Genomic DNA, 17,224 nt, shown 5'->3' on the forward strand with positions numbered 1-17,224 from the left:
CGTGTGTGCTGTTACCATGTTCCGTAGGCCCGTGTTGTATTATTGGGTAGGTCTTGTCCATGCACCGTTGTCACGCCCATTCCACTAGACAGACCCCTCTCGCGTCAAGGTTAAAGAGGACCACGAACCATGCAAGTCGTTCTCACATCTGTGATGAGATTCAGCATTGGGGGAAGATCATCAAGGCGTCACACACCAAGTACGTGGCCTTTTCCCGCTTTACCTCGACCACCAGGTCTCCGTGAGCTTGCTTATGGGACCAGGTCAGCATCAGTGCTTCTCTCTCTTCGTCTCTCTCGTGACTGTGCCCCCGAATCGTGCCCCGAAAGTGTTTCCCCGTTTTCAGGATTACAAAGAGAGTTTTTGCTGCTGACGAAGCAGGTTCAAGCTAAGAGACTCTCGTATAGTTTCGGGGAGCATTCTGCATGATCACCTGTTAGTCACACATGGCCGCTAAGATCGTTATGGAACACTCCTCCGGGGTATTGCCATGGTATCTATTAGCTGAGACATTGCAGAGCAGCCACTGCGAGCATGTCGAGGGGAAAGAGGCACCTCCTGCATATGGGAACTCCAGGGAGTCACAGCCCCTTTTACCTTGCATGGTGATTGTGTTATGTGCCGCCAGGGGGGTGGGTGGGTGTTGGTACTGCATTCTGGACAGGCTTCACTCTAAGGGAATTCCGAGGAAGGCGTGGAATAGAGAGCATGCCTCACCACCAGTTACCATCAGCAGCTGTCATCCTTGACTCCCTGTTTCTAGCATCTTCGGTGGTCACAGGCGCCAATGGACTATGCCGAATATCAGCAACCTATCAACGAAATAACCCAGGCTCACTGGGGGCAGTACTAAGTACTAACTAGACAAATGACAACTATGACAGTGGCAGTTCGTGAAGGCCCGTTGCCCTCGGGCTTGGAATTGATTAGGCGATATTGCGTGGCGACGGCAGCACACCAATGCATTCTAGACACGGCACCGGCTAGTATAACGGCGGAGATGGCTCGCTTCCACCAAGAGAACGCCCAAGCCGCTCGGAATACGAAAAACATAGCGAGAGCGACGATGCTGGCAACAACAGCGATAATTGCTGAACCAATAACATATGCGGGCCGGTAGACGCAAACATAGTTGGCAATGGAGGCATTGCCCAGGTAATGCATGCCACAGACGGCAGTGCCACAAAGGAGACCGCCAGCGCAGACTCTCCACCAAGACGCGCGGTTATTCGTTCCGACAGCGACGAAGGCAACGAGAAGCACGATGATGGGGACGAAGAAGGATATGGCAGTAAAACCACTCGAGTAGGCAACTTGCAGGTCGGCTTGTCCGTCGGCGAGATCAATGGCTCGGTTACCAATGAAATGCTAGATATATGATGAGCTACAAGGGGAGAATGGGCAGCCACGATGTTACGCACCATGCACCAAATTGATATACCACCCATGGTGATGGCAGAGCTCACAAGGAGCAAGCTGGCCCGGGTCCGCCAGCCAGTTTGAAAAGAAAAGTGGTTGGAGGCATACTGGTTGAATAGACCTCTGGAACTAGTCCTTCGGTTAATTAATTCGAGGGTGGAAGCGGCACCGATCAAGCTGACGGCATAGCTAGGGCGACAAAGCCAGCATTGAAGCTCTGGGGGACTATGCGACCGCGGTATTGGTCGAAGAGGTCTTGGGAGGAGGACATGGTGAAGGAGGGCCGCGTATCGCGGGCGATTCCTAATGATGTCACCGTCTTTGAACGAGGGAGGATTCTTGATATTCTGCAGGACAGAACGGGACATGATGGAAGAGGAGGGCCAGAGGCGCAGGATCAGGATCTCTTGACTACTAATAACGCTTGCAGGAGTGGAGGGCTACGGGTTGATTCTGGGGAGGTTGTGCATTCACTTGGACTTGGGACTTAGACGGAAAGGACGGATTGGAGAGCACCGGGCGCAAGAGCAAGCCTCGAATAACTCTTGTCCAGGTCGAGAGACACTCCTCTTTAAACTAGCCTCCATGCATCTCCCCGTCTAGCCTCTCCATTGGGTCGCTTCGGTCCAACGACGAATCTGCCACTCTATCCCGGTGGGTCCCCTCCATATCGGAACCCCAGCAGAACAGAGGTGTGCTGGCCTCGTTTGGCACTGACACTAACCTTAGCCTCCCAAGGTGACCCATATCCGGCCTATCATCCATGTTCCAGGTCCCACGTCTCGCTTCAGCGACCAGGGGGAGGGACGGGACCCGGTGATGCGCTAATTGAGCAATCGTGATGTGCTATTGCATTGGACAGCAGAGCGCTGAGGATCGAGATAGTGGTAGATCCGGTCGTAAGCACGACAAGGAATTCATGTTGAGTCGGGAATTGACATGATGGTGCAGAGCGTTTTGACTGGACACGAGGTGAGCGAAACCTCAGGGTTGACTCTTTTGGATGAGCCAAGCGAGACAAGAGCCATAACCATTCTGTACCATGCCCAAATGAAAAGCGTGCGCATAAGCCACTGATGCAGTGAGAACCCTGGAGGGGAATGGAGGCACTCGGAGGAACGAGGAGTGGGCTGGAAACGGTTGAATAGCTTGGAGTTCCTGTACGGGACTCACTCGCAATGGGAGTTTCTTTTATGGCGAAGTTATCAAATGTGATGGGTGTGATGTGGCGGGGTGGGATAGAATTTGGGTGAGATTACTCGGTAGGTTGGTGGTCAAAACAGGGAATTGATTGACAGAGAAGCAGGGAGAAGGAGCAGCTGAAAAGGTGAGGAAAAGTTAGTTGGGCGAGCACACACGTAAGTGACAATCATGCAGTAGCGGGTAAAGCGGTTCACCAGTTAATGTGGCTGTTTACCACGGAGTACAAGACGTACTCAATAATGGGTCCATGTGTTGTGATATGGCTGCTTCTCGGTGAGGTCCACATACATGTCTTTGATGAGTTCAGCTCATAGGGACTCTACAATCTGTCTAGCTTCCATGGCGAGAGATTTGTCGAGATATGATGATGCACGTTGACGGGAGCATTATTGAATCATCCAAGAAGAGGAAAATTAGCAAAAAAAAGGTATTGGTACGTAGCGATACGGTGGCGGGCTGAAAATGCCACGGATCAAGTACCCAGCGATCCGTCCGACGCCCCGCATGCCACATTTTCACGGTGGCGTCAATGGGAGATTACATCCGGGCTTTGCAAAGGATTTGCCAGTCATTGTTTGTCTAGGCTCATATTATTAGGGGACAGATAATTTTGGACATCATCGCTGCGTAGCGCGGGATTGTTTGTAAATTGAAAGAAATATGATGAATATCTACATTCCACTCATAATGTATTCCGACATGATTGGCTGAATCGCAGCATCCCACACGTGATAATTGGGGCTGTTCGGTGTTGCGCAGAACGTCGAACAGCTCAGGTCCTGTCCCTGGCCTTGGAGAGGATCGTTGCCACCTCCAACGCCTCTCCACTCTCAGCTTCCTTGTCGTCCGCTGTTAATGACGCATATCGATATCGAGTGCACGATAGAGTCGTCGGGTGGAGGTGGTTGACATCCAGATTGTCATGGCCTCCGCGTAAAAGTAGCGTTTTCCCATACAAAATCGCGTTTTTTTGCGCCTGGCAAGACAGGTGGGGTGACCAGCGTCAGCTCCCCAAAGTGCGAATTCAGCCCCCTCCAGTTCTTCAAGATCCGTCAGCTAGTGTACGAGGATTCGCCACACCATGTCACGTTCTCGCGCTCTGTACACCGCGAGCTGTCGTCTGTCCTGCATCACGCGCCTACGGGACCGCGGAGGCCGCGAGGCATCCCCTCGGCAATGGCTGGCGAGGTTTGATAGATCTACGACCAGTGGTCGTGCTGACAAAAACGCCCGGGAAATCCTCACGACGAGCCAGGAGCAGCTGTGGACTGTGGCGTCTAACCATAGCTCGTCCCGCAACCCAAGTGGCGAGAGTAGTGTTGATCGCGACTAGAAGCCGCCGTCGGTTAGCCGCGCTGTTATACTCGATGACCCGATAGCTCATCCCATCAAGCGCCAGTAACAACGGCATTATAGTCTCGTAGGAAATTATAGTCGACGTTTAGGAGGTAAGTTGCTTAGTGAGTATATATAGGGCATATACAAGGTATAAGCGAGGACCTAATAATTAAATTATTACAGAAGAGTATAGGTAATATAAATATTATTATAATAAGAAATAGTAAGATAATTAATAATAGAACTAAAGTTTCTATAGTATTAATAGATATAGAGGATACTACTGTCTAGCTAGTAAACTTATATCCCGGCGTTATGGATAGGATATTTAATATTAAGGTAGAAAAGGAGGAAGGTAAGTTAATATTTGTAGATAAACTACTTGTACTTTATATAGAAAATAGCTATAATAGATAACTTTAGGATAGATTCTGTCGAAGGGATTAACGGGATAATTATGGAGGACTTTGTTGGATTTGCAGACCCGGACTTTTGATCGGCAAGAACCAAAGAAGAAAAGGAAACTTCAAGGTTGCGCAGGTGGTAATTACTATCTCATGCATCCTCTTGCCCCCGCCTGGCCTCTTGTTGGTAGACCCGCACTTCTATCAGCCTTGTCTCGCCATAAGGGTGTTTCCACCCGAGGCAACCTTGGCCACGCTTCACGAGGAGGACGAGGTTGTTCCCCACTACAAACGGTAGAGACCGCCTGACATTCGCCATTCAATCTTAAAATTGAGCTATGAATACTTTGCTAAATAGAGCACTGGACCTGACGTCGGTGCCCCTCGAAGCCCTCGCCAGCATCGTGCTCAGTGCCTCATCGAATGCCTTTGGCGCGATGCCTTTGGGGCGACCCCAAGGCAGCCGCCACTTTTATGCCGATCATTAAGTTATGTCTTTTTGCTTGTTCCGGCGGCACTGAAGCCGTGGATTACCCGGCGGGTTTTCATGGGGGCGGGGGAAGGTGAGGGGGGATTGCACCATCTCTGGATTGAGGTGGACTCGAGGGTGAAGTGGGGATATGAAGTTCTGATACCACAGTTAGTTCACGAGCTCCAAGAGCAATGTATTGCTTTTAAGCTCACGATATGTTGCTAGGCTTATGGGGGAATAGGCGCTGAAGGAAGCCAGCGTTTCATCCTACTGCGTGTCTCGGCTGTTGACAATTACAGAGAGGGGCCGACATCGCCAAGCAACATCTCTCGATTCGTGGCAGTACTTGGTACACCACCACAGATTCCAGTCAGTAGGACCTACTTTAACTTTGGAAAGCTCAACCGGAGACAAGCAGCCGCCGCTATAGTCTTTCCTATGCCTGATAGGCGGACTAGCACAAGGTCACATCCGCCGTCCGTCCAGTCTTGTATGTATTTTCGTCTCTCATAGCCCGTGCCGTATCGGTATTTATCTCCCCATCAGTCAATCAGATAAGAGACAGCATCGTATTCCACCTTAACGCACAGATAATCGCGACAGGGAAATCGTCTCGGCTAGTGGGACGGCAGGTCATCGGTGAGGTTTCAAGGCATTCGCAGCAGCAGTCATATGCATCGCACTGTCGTCCATATGGGTGATTGTGGCTTGCCCGCGACCTCGTAAGACGTGGCCGGCGCATTGACTGGAGTAGGTCCTGCGACGCTATTGTTCCGAGCTCGGCTCTGGCTGGCGAGCCTGGTGGCAGGGTCGTGGGGCAAAAGTCGGTACTCCGCACCAATCCTGGTCGAGCTGAACTTGATGATCTGACAGAGATGCATGTCTGCCCAAAAGTAATTTACGCAGCATGATATTAGTACAAGCTAATCGTCTCCAGCCACGTATCGTATCGTCCATAAGTACTTACGGCAAACGAATGCTGTCTAAACCCCTATCCTTTGCAGTCAAATGATTTACGGTTCCTGGAACCTTTTCTCTTCTCCATCAGGATCGAATATCGATTCCGAAAGGCACCCTTATTCGCAGCCCGATTTTCATTGGCGTACGTCGCAAGGCAAGCCATTGACAATGGATCCTGCATCTGCAGGTGGTCTTGCAGTTGGGGTTGTCTCATTAGCATTTGATGTGTTTGATAATTCTGTCAAGCGTGAGTCGATCTTCACATCACGATGATATCCTCTGATCATTTAACAAATCGCCAGTTTTCAAATTTCTCTCCTCTATGGTGGACATGCCCAAAGAATGCGAACAATGTCGACTCCAACTTATGATTGAGTATAATCGGCTTCTCGCCTGGGGTGAGTCGGTGGGTTTGATCGACGTTCCCCAAGGATCACATGTGGCTATTAGTCTCGGAACGAATGCGATTGAGCTTTGTAGCATCGTGTCTCGTATAGGGTGGCTTCTTGGAGAGTTTCGAGACATGAACGCCCGCTGGAAGAATGAGCTGCATCCGTTTCAAGAGAATGACCAAGAAACAAGGGAGAGAACTGCCAGGGATATAGATGTGGTTAAGGAGGTTTCAAGCCTGGCAGTTGCCTACGAGAAGGCCAAAGAAGAACGCAGACACCTTCGAGGAACGAACCACGTCATCAAGTGGATGTCTAAAGGAGCTGAGAATGCCAGAGAGATAATCACGCATCCTTTTCGGGTCCGGTGGGTGATGGTGGACAAGGAGGCTTTCGAAGGATTGCTTAAGGATCTCCATTTCCTCACTGAGCGTATCCACGAGCTGATGGGGGAATACCGCGAGAACCGCATTCAGGAAATCACATCCAAGACTTACCGCGAGATAATTCTTGCACGAAACGACATCAATGAGCTCAGAGATTTGTTGGACGCTGTCACCAGTCTGCTCAAGGCTTCCGAGACCAACACGAACGCAATTTGCCGCAAAGAGAATGACGAGACACTCCAAGATCTCCTGCGGTTAAAGGAAATTAACTGCATCTCTAATGAGCTTGTGTTGCAGGTCGAGAACGACGCGGATCTTGACATCGAGAGGGATCTTAAGGATCTCATCAGCGTAAACCGGTATGATGCTGACACATTGAGGGATCATTTTACCTACGCAAAGGCAGAGGGCACGAAAGATTTTCCCATGCCACGCCGACCAAGGGGGGTCTTAAATAAGGATGGTACGGATTTCGAAGTTTGGATCGAGTGGAGAACAATCGACGACATTGCCAAAGGGACTCTTCAGGAAAAGGAGTCTAAGTTGCGGACTGCAACCCTTGCCCAGATGCTCCACAACAAGAAACCAAGGCACCTCTACTCACCAATCTGTATTGGATATATCGATGATTGTGAAAGACACAATCGATATGGATGGATTTTCAAGATGCCTGATGGCTCCAATGAATGCACCACGCTGAAGACCCTTCACAGCATGCTTGGTCAAAGCCAACACAAGCCAACTCTGTCTCAACGAATTTCTCTCGCCTGGAAGCTAGCATCCTCACTTTTGTACCTGCACACTACCAACTGGTTACACAAGGGAATCCACAGTGGGAATGTCATCTTTTCATTTGACGGAGACCGATTCGACCCCGAGAAACCCATTCTTTCGGGATTCGAGTATTCACGCCCACAAAGCAATAGGACGACTTCTCGCAGTCTCGACCCACAGTGGGATATTTATCGATAGCCAGGCATTCAAAACGAGATGCCGAAGATAGCAAACTCTCGAAAGACGTACGACATTTACCATCTTGGTCTGGTCCTTCTCGAAATTGCCCATTGGAAGCCATTGCATACGATAATGTGTTTGAAGAGATAGCCAGATCCGTCCGCTCAGAACCCCAAGATCCGTGGCTGGCTTCTGGGAGAGGAGCGTCGTCCGCCCTTCAAAGATTCAAACCCCCTTTTTGGACTGCGTGACATTGCTGGGGACAAGTACTGGAGGGCGGCCAGCCGCTGTCTTGTAGCTCATGGCGATATGGGGATGCGCGTCGAAGAGGGCTCTGATCAGTCACATGACTCCGAAATTAGGATTGAACTTCAGAATGCATTTACTGAACTTGTGGTCGAGGAACTCAAGGGTGTTTCAATTTAATTGGAGTAAGTGAGAAGGATTGTCCTGCGAGGTCAAAGGCCTAATTCATTGTCTTTTTTGTATTTTGCTGCAGCCTAGATGATCATGGTCCCAGGTATTATCGGAGATACGTAGCACCTGATTTAATCAGAATTCAACATTCTAGTAGAAGAACCTCGATCACAAATCATTCATTCGAATGACCCGTCCTTCAATTGGGTTTTTGGACTGTTGCTCCGCACTTGTACGAGATGATTCTACCGAGCGGACCAACGTTATAATGATTACCTCTTGCGCCATATGTTCTACTGCCTTAGCCGATTTGATGGTCCTATGTGAAACCACGGTTACACAACAAATATTCTTCGTCAGCTGCAAAAAATGGCTTTGAGATTGATGTGGCATCTAACAAAAGAACGCCAGTATCGGAGCCTCGGCAAAATATCCATGAAACTGCTCCCTAGTTGAGAACTTCACCAGCAACTGGTTATATCTTGTCCACTAGGTAGCTTTCCAATAGGTCCAATACAGCAGAATGATGCCTTCTATCTGCAAAGTCCAACGCTGTGTCCCCATCAAGGTCTTCTGCATCAATATCGGCCCCTGAGTCCAGCAGCATCTTAACAATAGTCCCATACCCTTGCCCTGCTGCACCCTGAAGCGCCGTCTGCTCATTCTCGTCTTTGGCATTAACGTCAGCACCATTCTCCAGCAGCAGTTTAACCACATCCTCGGAACCGCCTCGAGCCGCACATTGCAGTGCTGTTTGTCCAGTAGGATTCGAAATGTTGATATCAGCACCATGATCCAATAGCGCCTTCACGATGCTCGCGGACCCGCGTTCTGCAGCATGGTGAATTGCGCTCAAGGTGTTTGGGTCTGCTCCTTCTTGTAGCGCGCGGTTCACCTCGTTCTCTGCACACTTCCTGCAAGACTCAACCAACCTGTTGCTTTCTGTCAGAGCCGAGTCTCTGGCGCATGTGCAGGCCAAAGACTCATCTGAAGCTAATAATGATAATAAATCAGAATCCAGATCTTCTGCTTGAGGGCGCTGAAGTCGATCTGGGTGCAACATTCTTCGGCAAGCAGAAAGAACATCGTTCTGCCAGCCGGCAAGATGAAGATTCTCCGCCATCCATGTATGAACCTCGTCAATGTGAATGGCGTAGGACGATGCATGCTGGGACGAGGAGTCCAAGACTTTCTTGAGTCCGTTCAAACCATCGGGATAGGAATGGGCAAGAAGCATCTCGAGGAACACGGCCCCTAAAGAAAAGATGTCTGCCGACCGACCACGGGTGCTACCTTTTTCCACTTCCGGAGCGCAATACTCCCGTGTCCTCGCGGCATTACGGTGACGGTATGTGGTTGGCATTGTTTTTCCAAGACCCATTTGTGATATGCCAAAATCGGCCAGCAGGACCTTGTCGCCTTTGATCAAAATATTTGATGGCTTGATGTCCCGATGCCGAATACCCAATGCATGGATGTAGGACACAACACCTGTCAAACAACTAAACCATTGTCCTCTGGGAGCTTGTCCAGGCTTGAGATATTTGTGTAGGTTTGCATCTGCCCGATCCATGATAACTGAAAACTTGATTTGGTCCTCTTCTCCGTCCACAAAGTATGTATGGATGAGCTGAACAACATGATGATGTCGGGCTAAGTGAAGAATTTTGGCTTCTTGTATGAGTTTGCGTTTCTTGGTGTCTCGCGAAGCTTCATCTCCCTCCGTAGGATCGATGATGGTTTTCCGGATGCACTTGAGGCCTTTAAAATGGTTGGAAGTCCCTCTGACTTTCTCGACGCAATGGGAAATAAGTGGGGCGTTACCATCAGGTGCAAACGGAATCTCATCATCTTCCTTGTAGATGCAAGGCCAGTAAGGTTCGTGATTACCCCGAAAGCTACAAGCTCCCATGATGAGATCTATCAAGTCTGAAAACAACTGGGAATACTAGGTGGAAGCAAAAGTCACGAGTTTGGGGTCACAGTTCTGGTTTCGCGCCAGAGAGGGGTTTCGCTTTGGCAATTGATAGGGGTGCCGCACCATTTTGATACGGGTGCCGCAAGCTTACGGGTGCCGCACTTTGTGCCGGGGAACCAGAGGAGGACGGGGCAGGGGCAGAGGCAGGGTCAGCAGGGCAGCGCCGGCAGGGTCAGCAGGGTCAGCAGCGCCGCCATCTTCAGCCGTAGAGGAAGTCATCCCGGCCACGCAGCCCTCACAGCAACCGGGGCCCTTGCAACAACCCTCGCGGCAGCCCTCACAGCGGCCGGGGCAGTCACAGCAGCCGGGGCAGCTACAGTTGCAGTGGCAGCCGCAATGGCAGCCGCCGGAATAACGGCCGGGCCGGCTCAAAGTTACGAACTTTTCGGGGAAACTACGGAGATGGGTTTTTTGAACGATTTGGCTGCCGCCGGGCTCGCAGGTCGATGTGTTATGTTGATAGCTGTAGAATTCACTCATTGTTCATAACGTTCCCTGACTTACACTGTGATTTTGGTGTGGCGGGGGGAAGATGCCGAATGTGGGGAGAAAAAAAAAGTGGGGTCACGTGATTTTACTGTATGAATAGCAATGCTCTAAAGATTCCTATCTGCGTCTCAAGCTCACCTAATCGGCTCTGTTAAGTGAATCAATGGATTCAAGCATGTGAATATGACGTCATCCTGCAATTCATAGGAGTTGAAAAACATAGGTGGCGGTACCGCACCCCAACACTATAGGCCCAATTGTAATTGACATACGTACATTGGTTGATAACCTTCCATATGACTGTCGTCCCTGTTGGTATTATCTCTTCACATGTCACGTCTTGATAGAACCCGCATTTTTCGGCGCGACGCGGGGTAAGTCGGCCGTCAACAGTTCCCAACAAATTAGTTGGCCTATTCAACGGAAATACACTCGAGACATGGCTGATATAAAATTTTCTTCCAAGCAACACCACCAATGGCCGAGGATAAGCTCATCAGCTGATGGTATTATCTGCGCTTCGCCATGGCACGATCATCTGTCTGGAAGTACGCCTTCATACGGACGTCCATATTCTTCCTGCACCTGGTGGCACCCTTCAGCATATTCTATTCGCTGGTCAGCTCGCTAGTCGACCTTCCGATCCGTATCCCCCGCATACTCGAAGTATGGCTCGTTCTCGAGATGGTATTCTACTGTGCTGTCTATCTCCCACGCAACGCCTACCTCCAGAGGGTCGCGACTCATCCCACAACTGCGTCTCGCGAAGATCGCCGGAAGCTGTTCTGGCGCTGCCACAGAAACATCCCAGATCCGGACCAGTACTTGCAGAAATGGTTCCGAAATGCACCACCTTCGGAGATCAAGCGGGAAAACGTCAAGGACTTCTTCCGATGGGCGTTCTTGAACACTGGAGATTCTGACCCGGCACACGACGAGGAGATGGAGGAGTACGCTGGAGAGATGGAGAAGCTGCTAGGGAGGAAGCTGGAACCAGGGCACGGCAACGCTCAGTGTCTTAGATTGACGCTTGATAAGGTCGAGATGTTACACCGCAGTTTGACATGGTATCTGGTGAGTTCCCAGAGCAAGATACGCATGGACTTATCCCTCAGTAGTAAAAGTCAGGTTCCTAACTTTATGCTATAGTGTGTGTTTGTCGTTGATACGATAGCGTCCGCCTATATGCACTATCACTCCTTCGACTTCTACCGCACGTCATTTCTCGCTATTTTTCCTTTGCGCCCTTTCACTCTCTTATCCGCGTATCGCTCCCCTGCGAAAACCCTCACGTACTGGTACCGGCCGCATATGTCGACAACGAAACTCCCCATCCTGTTCATCCACGGTATCGGCATTGGACTCTACCCATATATCAATTTCTTGGGCGATCTTAGTGCCGCGGACGCTAAGGATCCGTCGGACGGACAGGTAGGGATCATTGCCATAGAGATCATGCCTATAAGCTCCAGGATTACAGCTGAGGCACTGTTGAAAGATGAGATGTGCGAGGAGATTAATCGTATATTAAAGGCACATGGGTGGAGTAGGATTGTACTCGTATCACACTCGTAAGTGCCCCTCTTGCTTACTCTCGATTTAAGCCTGCTTATTGCCCTGTACTAATTTTTGCCATATGAAGGTATGGAAGCGTGGTTGCTGCGCATCTCCTTCACACACCACAGATTGCGCAAAAGATTGGACCGATTGTGTTTGTTGATCCGGTGTCTTTCCTGCTACATCTCCCTGATGTAGCATACAACTTTGTAAAGTCTTCCCTACATCCTTATTAACAATCCCAACTAACCTCCTCAACACTTAGATCTGTCGGAAGCCAACCCAGGCTAATGAACACCTGCTCTCCTACTTCGGCTCCAAGGACATGGGCGTCTCGCATACGTTATTCCGCCGCTTCTTCTGGGCTGATAATATCTTGTGGAAGGAAGACATCCAGGGCCATCGCGTGACTGTTATGCTAGCTAGCAGCGACATAGTAGTCAACACGAAAGCAATTGGGGCGTATCTGACAGGCGCAGATGATTGGATTTTGGAAACTAGTCACTGGGAAGATGGAATATGGAGGGGTAATGGGTTGGATGTGCTATGGTTTCAAGATTTAGATCATGGACAAGTTTTTGACACGAGAAGGATGAGAAGGAGGTTGGTGAATATTGTTAGGAGGTTTTGTGTTGAAGGATAACTGCCTGTCACTGCTATGAGCCCGATGAGAGACGTGCACGTATCTTAAGTCGCACGGCCATCCAACGGTGGTGCATCCAACATAGCCTTAACAAATAGACCTAGCACCTCGCAGTCTGGGCCTATCCAGCTCCAGCCCCAATCCGCTTTGTTCCATTGCTACCACCATCTTCCTTAATTGAAGACGCAAGCTTAAACCTGCCGAGGTTAGCACGGCTGGTATGGGGTGGATACGTTATTCCGACGTTTCATATGGGCTGATAATGCCTTGTGGAAGGAAGACATCTAGGACCATCGCGTGGCTGTTGGGCTAGCCGGCAGAGACGTGATTGTAGGCACGAAAGCAATTGGGGCGTATCTGACAGGCGCAAATGACGGGTCTCTGGAGACTAGAAATTGGGTAAATGGAGTATGGAAAGGTGACGGGCTGGATGTGCTGTGGTTTCAAGATTTAGATCTTGGAGAGGTCTTTAGTGGGACGAGGACGAGAAAGAGGTTGGTGGATATTGTTAGGAGATTCGTTGGGGAGGGATAGCTGTCTGCATTTAGTTTAATAGCGGCAGCGACCCGAAATCTTTCACACTTGGTGGCTTCTATTCTTACAGTCCTACGTGAACTGGCTGGCGAAGGCGGGACGATTGCTTCGGGTGCAGCTAGCTCATCAAGCAAAGAGATGGTTAGTTGCACAATGGAAAACAGCAACAGTTAAATTACGCTTTTTGGTGATAAGCTAGGATCATGGATCACAAGGTAGCGTAGTGTGCAATCTCCTCCCCCTCCGAGTCCCCTCTTTCTTAGCACCAACGCATCTGTTTCTCTCGGGTGTTTGAGACTGGTCAGATGTGGATATCGGGAACATGACATATTGCCTGACTTCCAATCGTCGTTTCATTGTCGTCCTCCCAATGCAATGATCATTATGTAAGGCAGAGCGTCATTGAAATGATTGATAGTGATCATTATCAATCATTCGCCAAGAAGTCAATCATCATTAATGAATGATGCGCGACCCTGCCTCTGTTGCCCTTCCTAGCTTTGCCTGTCCACTAGTGCCCTAATGAGCTTTCATTGAGCTCATTGAGTCGTTTGTAGAGCCTTGCCGGCCGGGCATCTGCACAAGCGTTTAAGTTAGATAGGTGCCGTGAATGCGTGTTGCACTTTAGCTGGTCAACTTACCTCCACGGTCTGGATGGTGCCTTCCATCAATATCTGCTTGATTGACTCATCCGAGTCCTCGGTCCCGAACTCGGATGCTAGAGTGCCTTTAGGGGCGGCATCGTATGGACCCTGCGCACCTTGCCTGTGCAATACTTGTTAGCCGACTGTGCCTGCATCGCGGACCATTGTACGCCTGTGACTAGGTGAGTGGTACCGTCGCAGCAGCACCATCAGCCAGCAACTCCTTTCCCGGTAAACAACGGCCATATAGAGTACCCGCAGTCGAGATCTTGTTGGTTCGGGGAGATGGCTTGAATGGGGTAGGCATGCAGAAAACGGCTTACTTGTGAGTCAGGAAGACCGTGAAGGGGGAGATGAAGTGAGGCAGAGGGATGCTCTTGTCGTTTTGCCACTTCTTGTAGGTTTCGACATCGTCGACGAATACGATGTAGTCATCGAGCTTGCCCTTGTGGTGGACCTTAGACTGGGAGCCCTCTCCTCGAGTCATTTTGGCAGATGAGCGCAGCTATGGTGAAAAGCTGAATGGCGTGGTATCGTGTGATGTTGACGTTGCCCAAAATGTCTCCATGGGCATATCTTGCTTATGACCTTGGAACATTCATGATGTCATAAATCTGTCATACTGATTCAATTTGAGATTGAATACAAGCATACTGTAGATTGGCCATAAGTTTCAGGGATAGATGAAATAAGCAATTCAAACAAAACAACCGAGGCACAGAACATGAATTGAGGAAACAATTCCGGTCGCTACATGCTGGAAAGAAGGTAGGCCCAAGAATCTCCAGCCATGATGGATTCGAGTCTAGAGTCATTCAATGGATGATGGATCTCTCCAACTAAGCTTGATGAGCCTGTAGGGTAGTGCAAGGATGACGTGGGGGGTCGCGTGGGGTCGACGCAATATCTATGACGCAATAAACGGCCCACAAGTCGCGTGTTAGCCAATTAAAAGCCTCACAAGTTTGAACTTGACGTCAGCATGGTGCTTGTCGGTTCTCGGTCCAAGAGTACCTCCGTACGAGTACCTCCATCATCACAGCGCGCAAAAGCCTCGCCCAGCTTCAACTCGTACACCTTTGACCCCAGAAATCGCTGACGCCATCTTTGGATCAGCGGCCTCTATACTAAGTTGTGCGCCTTATTACTGGGTTCACTTCACTAACTACTATCTACCCACCCACCTCCCTCCTTAGCAATAGCGAGACATGCCCCAAGGGAAGATCCAGAGGGCATGTCAGCGCTGCCGCAAGAAACGAGCCGAGGTTTGATCCATACCATCCCTGCTCCCATGTTGATAGCTTCACCTCTCCCTTCTACTCCCTCCAAAGCAGCCTACGTACTGATGTCTTCTTCTTCGTCTTCTTCTTCTAGTGCGACGGACAGTCCCCTTGCTTGCGATGCGACGACGCGGACGAACCGTGCGAATACATCCGCGGCCGATGGGAATCCAAGAATGAATTGCGCGGCAAGATCGGGAGATTGAAGAAGAGCAACGATGGCCGTGGTGACCTCCTCGAGTCCATCGCCTCGCTCCACGGTATTAATAATAGGCTACAGCCCGCACTTCATGGCTCAGTGGATTCCAACGGCGCACAAGACGACTACTCACCGCGTGGCGAAGATGATCTATCGAGTCGATTAGGCTCTTCATCCAAAGGCGTTTCACCCCGCGAATTGGCTAGTTCGCCCTGTTTCGAACAACTGCACTCTTGAAGACTGTGTCATCCTAGCACCAGCGAATCCAAAGCATCTGCTGGAGTCCCAGATCAATCAACCATCCTATCTCTGCCGCCACTTCCACTTGACCTCTATGCCTCTGACTCGCAGACGGATACGTGGACAAGGACGGGGTGGACAAGGGCTCACATTCGACATCTGTTCGACTCGGTTTTAACCTGGGACTACCTGCCATTCAGTCTCCTCTGCAAAGACCAGTTTCTGCAAGACTATCAAAACGGCTCATCTCAGTTCTGTTCGTCAGCCTTGGTCCACGCCATCCTCTCATTGGCCAGTCGACTTATCAACGAAAATGACGACGACTTCAGCCTTCTCCCGTCCGGATGTTTTGGAAGCAAACTATTCCTCAACGAAACCGAGACATTACTGCAGGCAAATGAGCCACTGGACAGCCTGCCCGACATCCAGGCACTCGGAATGTTGGCATTCTATCAAACCCGTTGCGGACAAGAGGCCAAAGCTCACGAACTTGCCGAGGCCTGCATAGATCGCATCTCGAAGATTCGCCAGCAGTCGTCTTCGGCGGGCAAGGATGAGCCACAATACTCCAGGGCATGTGCTGTTACCTACTGCGGTGCCGTGTCCTTAGTTCGGTACGCTCTCACAGCACTATGGTGCCCTTGCTCACTGACGATGTATTGACCAACTATAGCATACTGCAGTTAACAACAGGGCTAGCCTTCAACGCGCCGACCTATGCACTTCAGGATGCTGCCTTGATCCTCGACAATCCGGTTCTAAGCAGCACAGGCCACGGCCAAGCAGACGCCAGTACCGAATCAAGTAAGTGCTGCCGCTCGTTGTCGAAGTGTGGTTTGTGTGCGTTGGTGGAAAGGACTGCCCCCCAGGTCACTAAACTAATTACTCAACCAACCCAGGTCTCGCAATCATCACGGCAAAGGTATTTCAGCTCGCCGAGGTTACCTACAACCTTGTTGCTTCAGCTCGGTTGGTGCCCGAAACTGCCATGGATGACGTTGTAGCGGTCTACGCTAAGTGTCTCGATTGGTATGAGGGATTCTTTGCTCTGGTCAGCCGCGAAGGCAGCAGAACGCCGTTCAAATTATTCGTGCAGTAAGTGTGCCAGCCTACCTCTAGTACAATGGCCAAGGTCTCATGAAATAAAGTATGTTCTATCACTTCTGTGTTCTCTGTGCCTTCCGGCCCTTCGTCAGCCTCGCTTGGAACCACTCCGACATTCAGCCTCACAAAATATGTGCCCAGGCGGCACAATCCATTCTGGCGCTCGCTCAATCCTACGACGACCTTTTCACTCTGCGGCGCGTGTCTGCACTGATTCCATACCTCGTCTGCGCATCGGGGATGTATGGGCTGGGCATGTCGGACAGCGGTTCTCCCATGGACCTCGTCTACTTGCGGCTGGGAGATTACACCTTGCCGCCGATCGAGCCCGAGTTCGATATGTCCGAGTTCGGCATCAAACGGACCGGTGCTCCTGGTCCTCCTCCGTCACGCATCAAAATGTCCGTAGTAGCTCATGCGCGCCTCCTGCTTGCAAAAATCGGCTCAATCCATCCGGCGGCCATGGTTGCCGAGAGGATGTTAGCTGCAGACGCAAGACCAGCTGTCTGAAGCCGGCTGTGTGAGGTGAGCACGTCGAGGAATCTGTGCTGTGCTGTGCTGTGCCAGTGACGCAAACTGCCGGACAGGGGTTTGAGTCAGAACTGTAGTGGAAG

The 17,224-nt window shown here is 50.4% G+C and overlaps 6 protein-coding genes across 6 annotated transcripts; 3 read left to right on the plus strand and 3 right to left on the minus strand.

Annotated features, from left to right (window-relative positions):
• Positions 1-759: 759 nt before the first annotated feature.
• BGZ61DRAFT_541828 (uncharacterized protein) lies at positions 760-1,690 on the minus strand (the record flags this gene model as incomplete). Its single annotated transcript, XM_046255097.1, has 4 exons — positions 760-792; positions 862-1,368; positions 1,422-1,548; positions 1,602-1,690. 4 exons carry the CDS (start codon positions 1,688-1,690, stop codon positions 760-762), a joined length of 756 nt encoding a protein of 251 aa, XP_046093820.1.
• A 4,274-nt stretch (positions 1,691-5,964) lies between these two features.
• Positions 5,965-7,543, plus strand: BGZ61DRAFT_541829 (prion-inhibition and propagation-domain-containing protein; the record flags this gene model as incomplete). Its single annotated transcript, XM_046255098.1, has 2 exons — positions 5,965-6,043; positions 6,099-7,543. The coding sequence occupies 2 exons, from the start codon at positions 5,965-5,967 to the stop codon at positions 7,541-7,543; spliced, it is 1,524 nt and encodes a 507-aa protein (XP_046093821.1).
• An 874-nt stretch (positions 7,544-8,417) lies between these two features.
• BGZ61DRAFT_500813 (kinase-like domain-containing protein) lies at positions 8,418-9,854 on the minus strand (the record flags this gene model as incomplete). Its single annotated transcript, XM_046251617.1, has 2 exons — positions 8,418-8,692; positions 8,771-9,854. The coding sequence occupies 2 exons, from the start codon at positions 9,852-9,854 to the stop codon at positions 8,418-8,420; spliced, it is 1,359 nt and encodes a 452-aa protein (XP_046093822.1).
• Positions 9,855-10,567: 713 nt separating this feature from the next.
• BGZ61DRAFT_468571 (uncharacterized protein) lies at positions 10,568-12,746 on the plus strand. Its single transcript, XM_046247881.1, has 4 exons — positions 10,568-11,483; positions 11,559-11,980; positions 12,052-12,175; positions 12,232-12,746. Exons 1-4 carry the CDS (start codon positions 10,935-10,937, stop codon positions 12,607-12,609), a joined length of 1,473 nt encoding a protein of 490 aa, XP_046093823.1. The 5' UTR covers positions 10,568-10,934; the 3' UTR covers positions 12,610-12,746.
• Positions 12,747-13,300: 554 nt separating this feature from the next.
• BGZ61DRAFT_468576 (ribosome maturation protein) lies at positions 13,301-14,598 on the minus strand. The gene is made up of 3 exons (XM_046247882.1): positions 14,111-14,598; positions 13,785-13,908; positions 13,301-13,719 (listed from the first exon to the last, which is right to left on the minus strand). Exons 1-3 carry the CDS (start codon positions 14,272-14,274, stop codon positions 13,663-13,665), a joined length of 345 nt encoding a protein of 114 aa, XP_046093824.1. The 5' UTR covers positions 14,275-14,598; the 3' UTR covers positions 13,301-13,662.
• Positions 14,599-14,995: 397 nt separating this feature from the next.
• Positions 14,996-17,120, plus strand: BGZ61DRAFT_575365 (uncharacterized protein; the record flags this gene model as incomplete). Its single annotated transcript, XM_046256187.1, has 6 exons — positions 14,996-15,052; positions 15,162-15,471; positions 15,556-16,120; positions 16,180-16,310; positions 16,406-16,601; positions 16,655-17,120. The coding sequence occupies 6 exons, from the start codon at positions 14,996-14,998 to the stop codon at positions 17,118-17,120; spliced, it is 1,725 nt and encodes a 574-aa protein (XP_046093825.1).
• Positions 17,121-17,224: the final 104 nt, after the last annotated feature.

Source organism: Ilyonectria robusta (assembly GCF_021365365.1).
Source record: "Ilyonectria robusta strain PMI_751 chromosome Unknown BGZ61scaffold_76, whole genome shotgun sequence".
In the NCBI taxonomy this organism is placed as follows: Eukaryota; Fungi; Ascomycota; class Sordariomycetes; order Hypocreales; family Nectriaceae; genus Ilyonectria; species Ilyonectria robusta.

Excerpts from the sequence above, each read along its gene's own strand:
- BGZ61DRAFT_468571 (XM_046247881.1), top strand. The coding sequence starts at position 10,935 with ATGGCACGATCATCTGTCTGGAAGTACGCCTTCATACGGACGTCCATA. Across the intron at positions 11,484-11,558 it reads GCAGTTTGACATGGTATCTG|TGTGTGTTTGTCGTTGATAC; the intron begins GTGAGTTCCCAG and ends TTTATGCTATAG. Across the intron at positions 12,176-12,231 it reads CTGATGTAGCATACAACTTT|ATCTGTCGGAAGCCAACCCA; the intron begins GTAAAGTCTTCC and ends CTCAACACTTAG.
- BGZ61DRAFT_468576 (XM_046247882.1), bottom strand. The coding sequence starts at position 14,274 with ATGACTCGAGGAGAGGGCTCCCAGTCTAAGGTCCACCACAAGGGCAAG. Across the intron at positions 13,909-14,110 it reads ACGGTCTTCCTGACTCACAA|GCAAGGTGCGCAGGGTCCAT; the intron begins GTAAGCCGTTTT and ends AGTATTGCACAG. Across the intron at positions 13,720-13,784 it reads GCACCATCCAGACCGTGGAG|ATGCCCGGCCGGCAAGGCTC; the intron begins GTAAGTTGACCA and ends ACGCTTGTGCAG.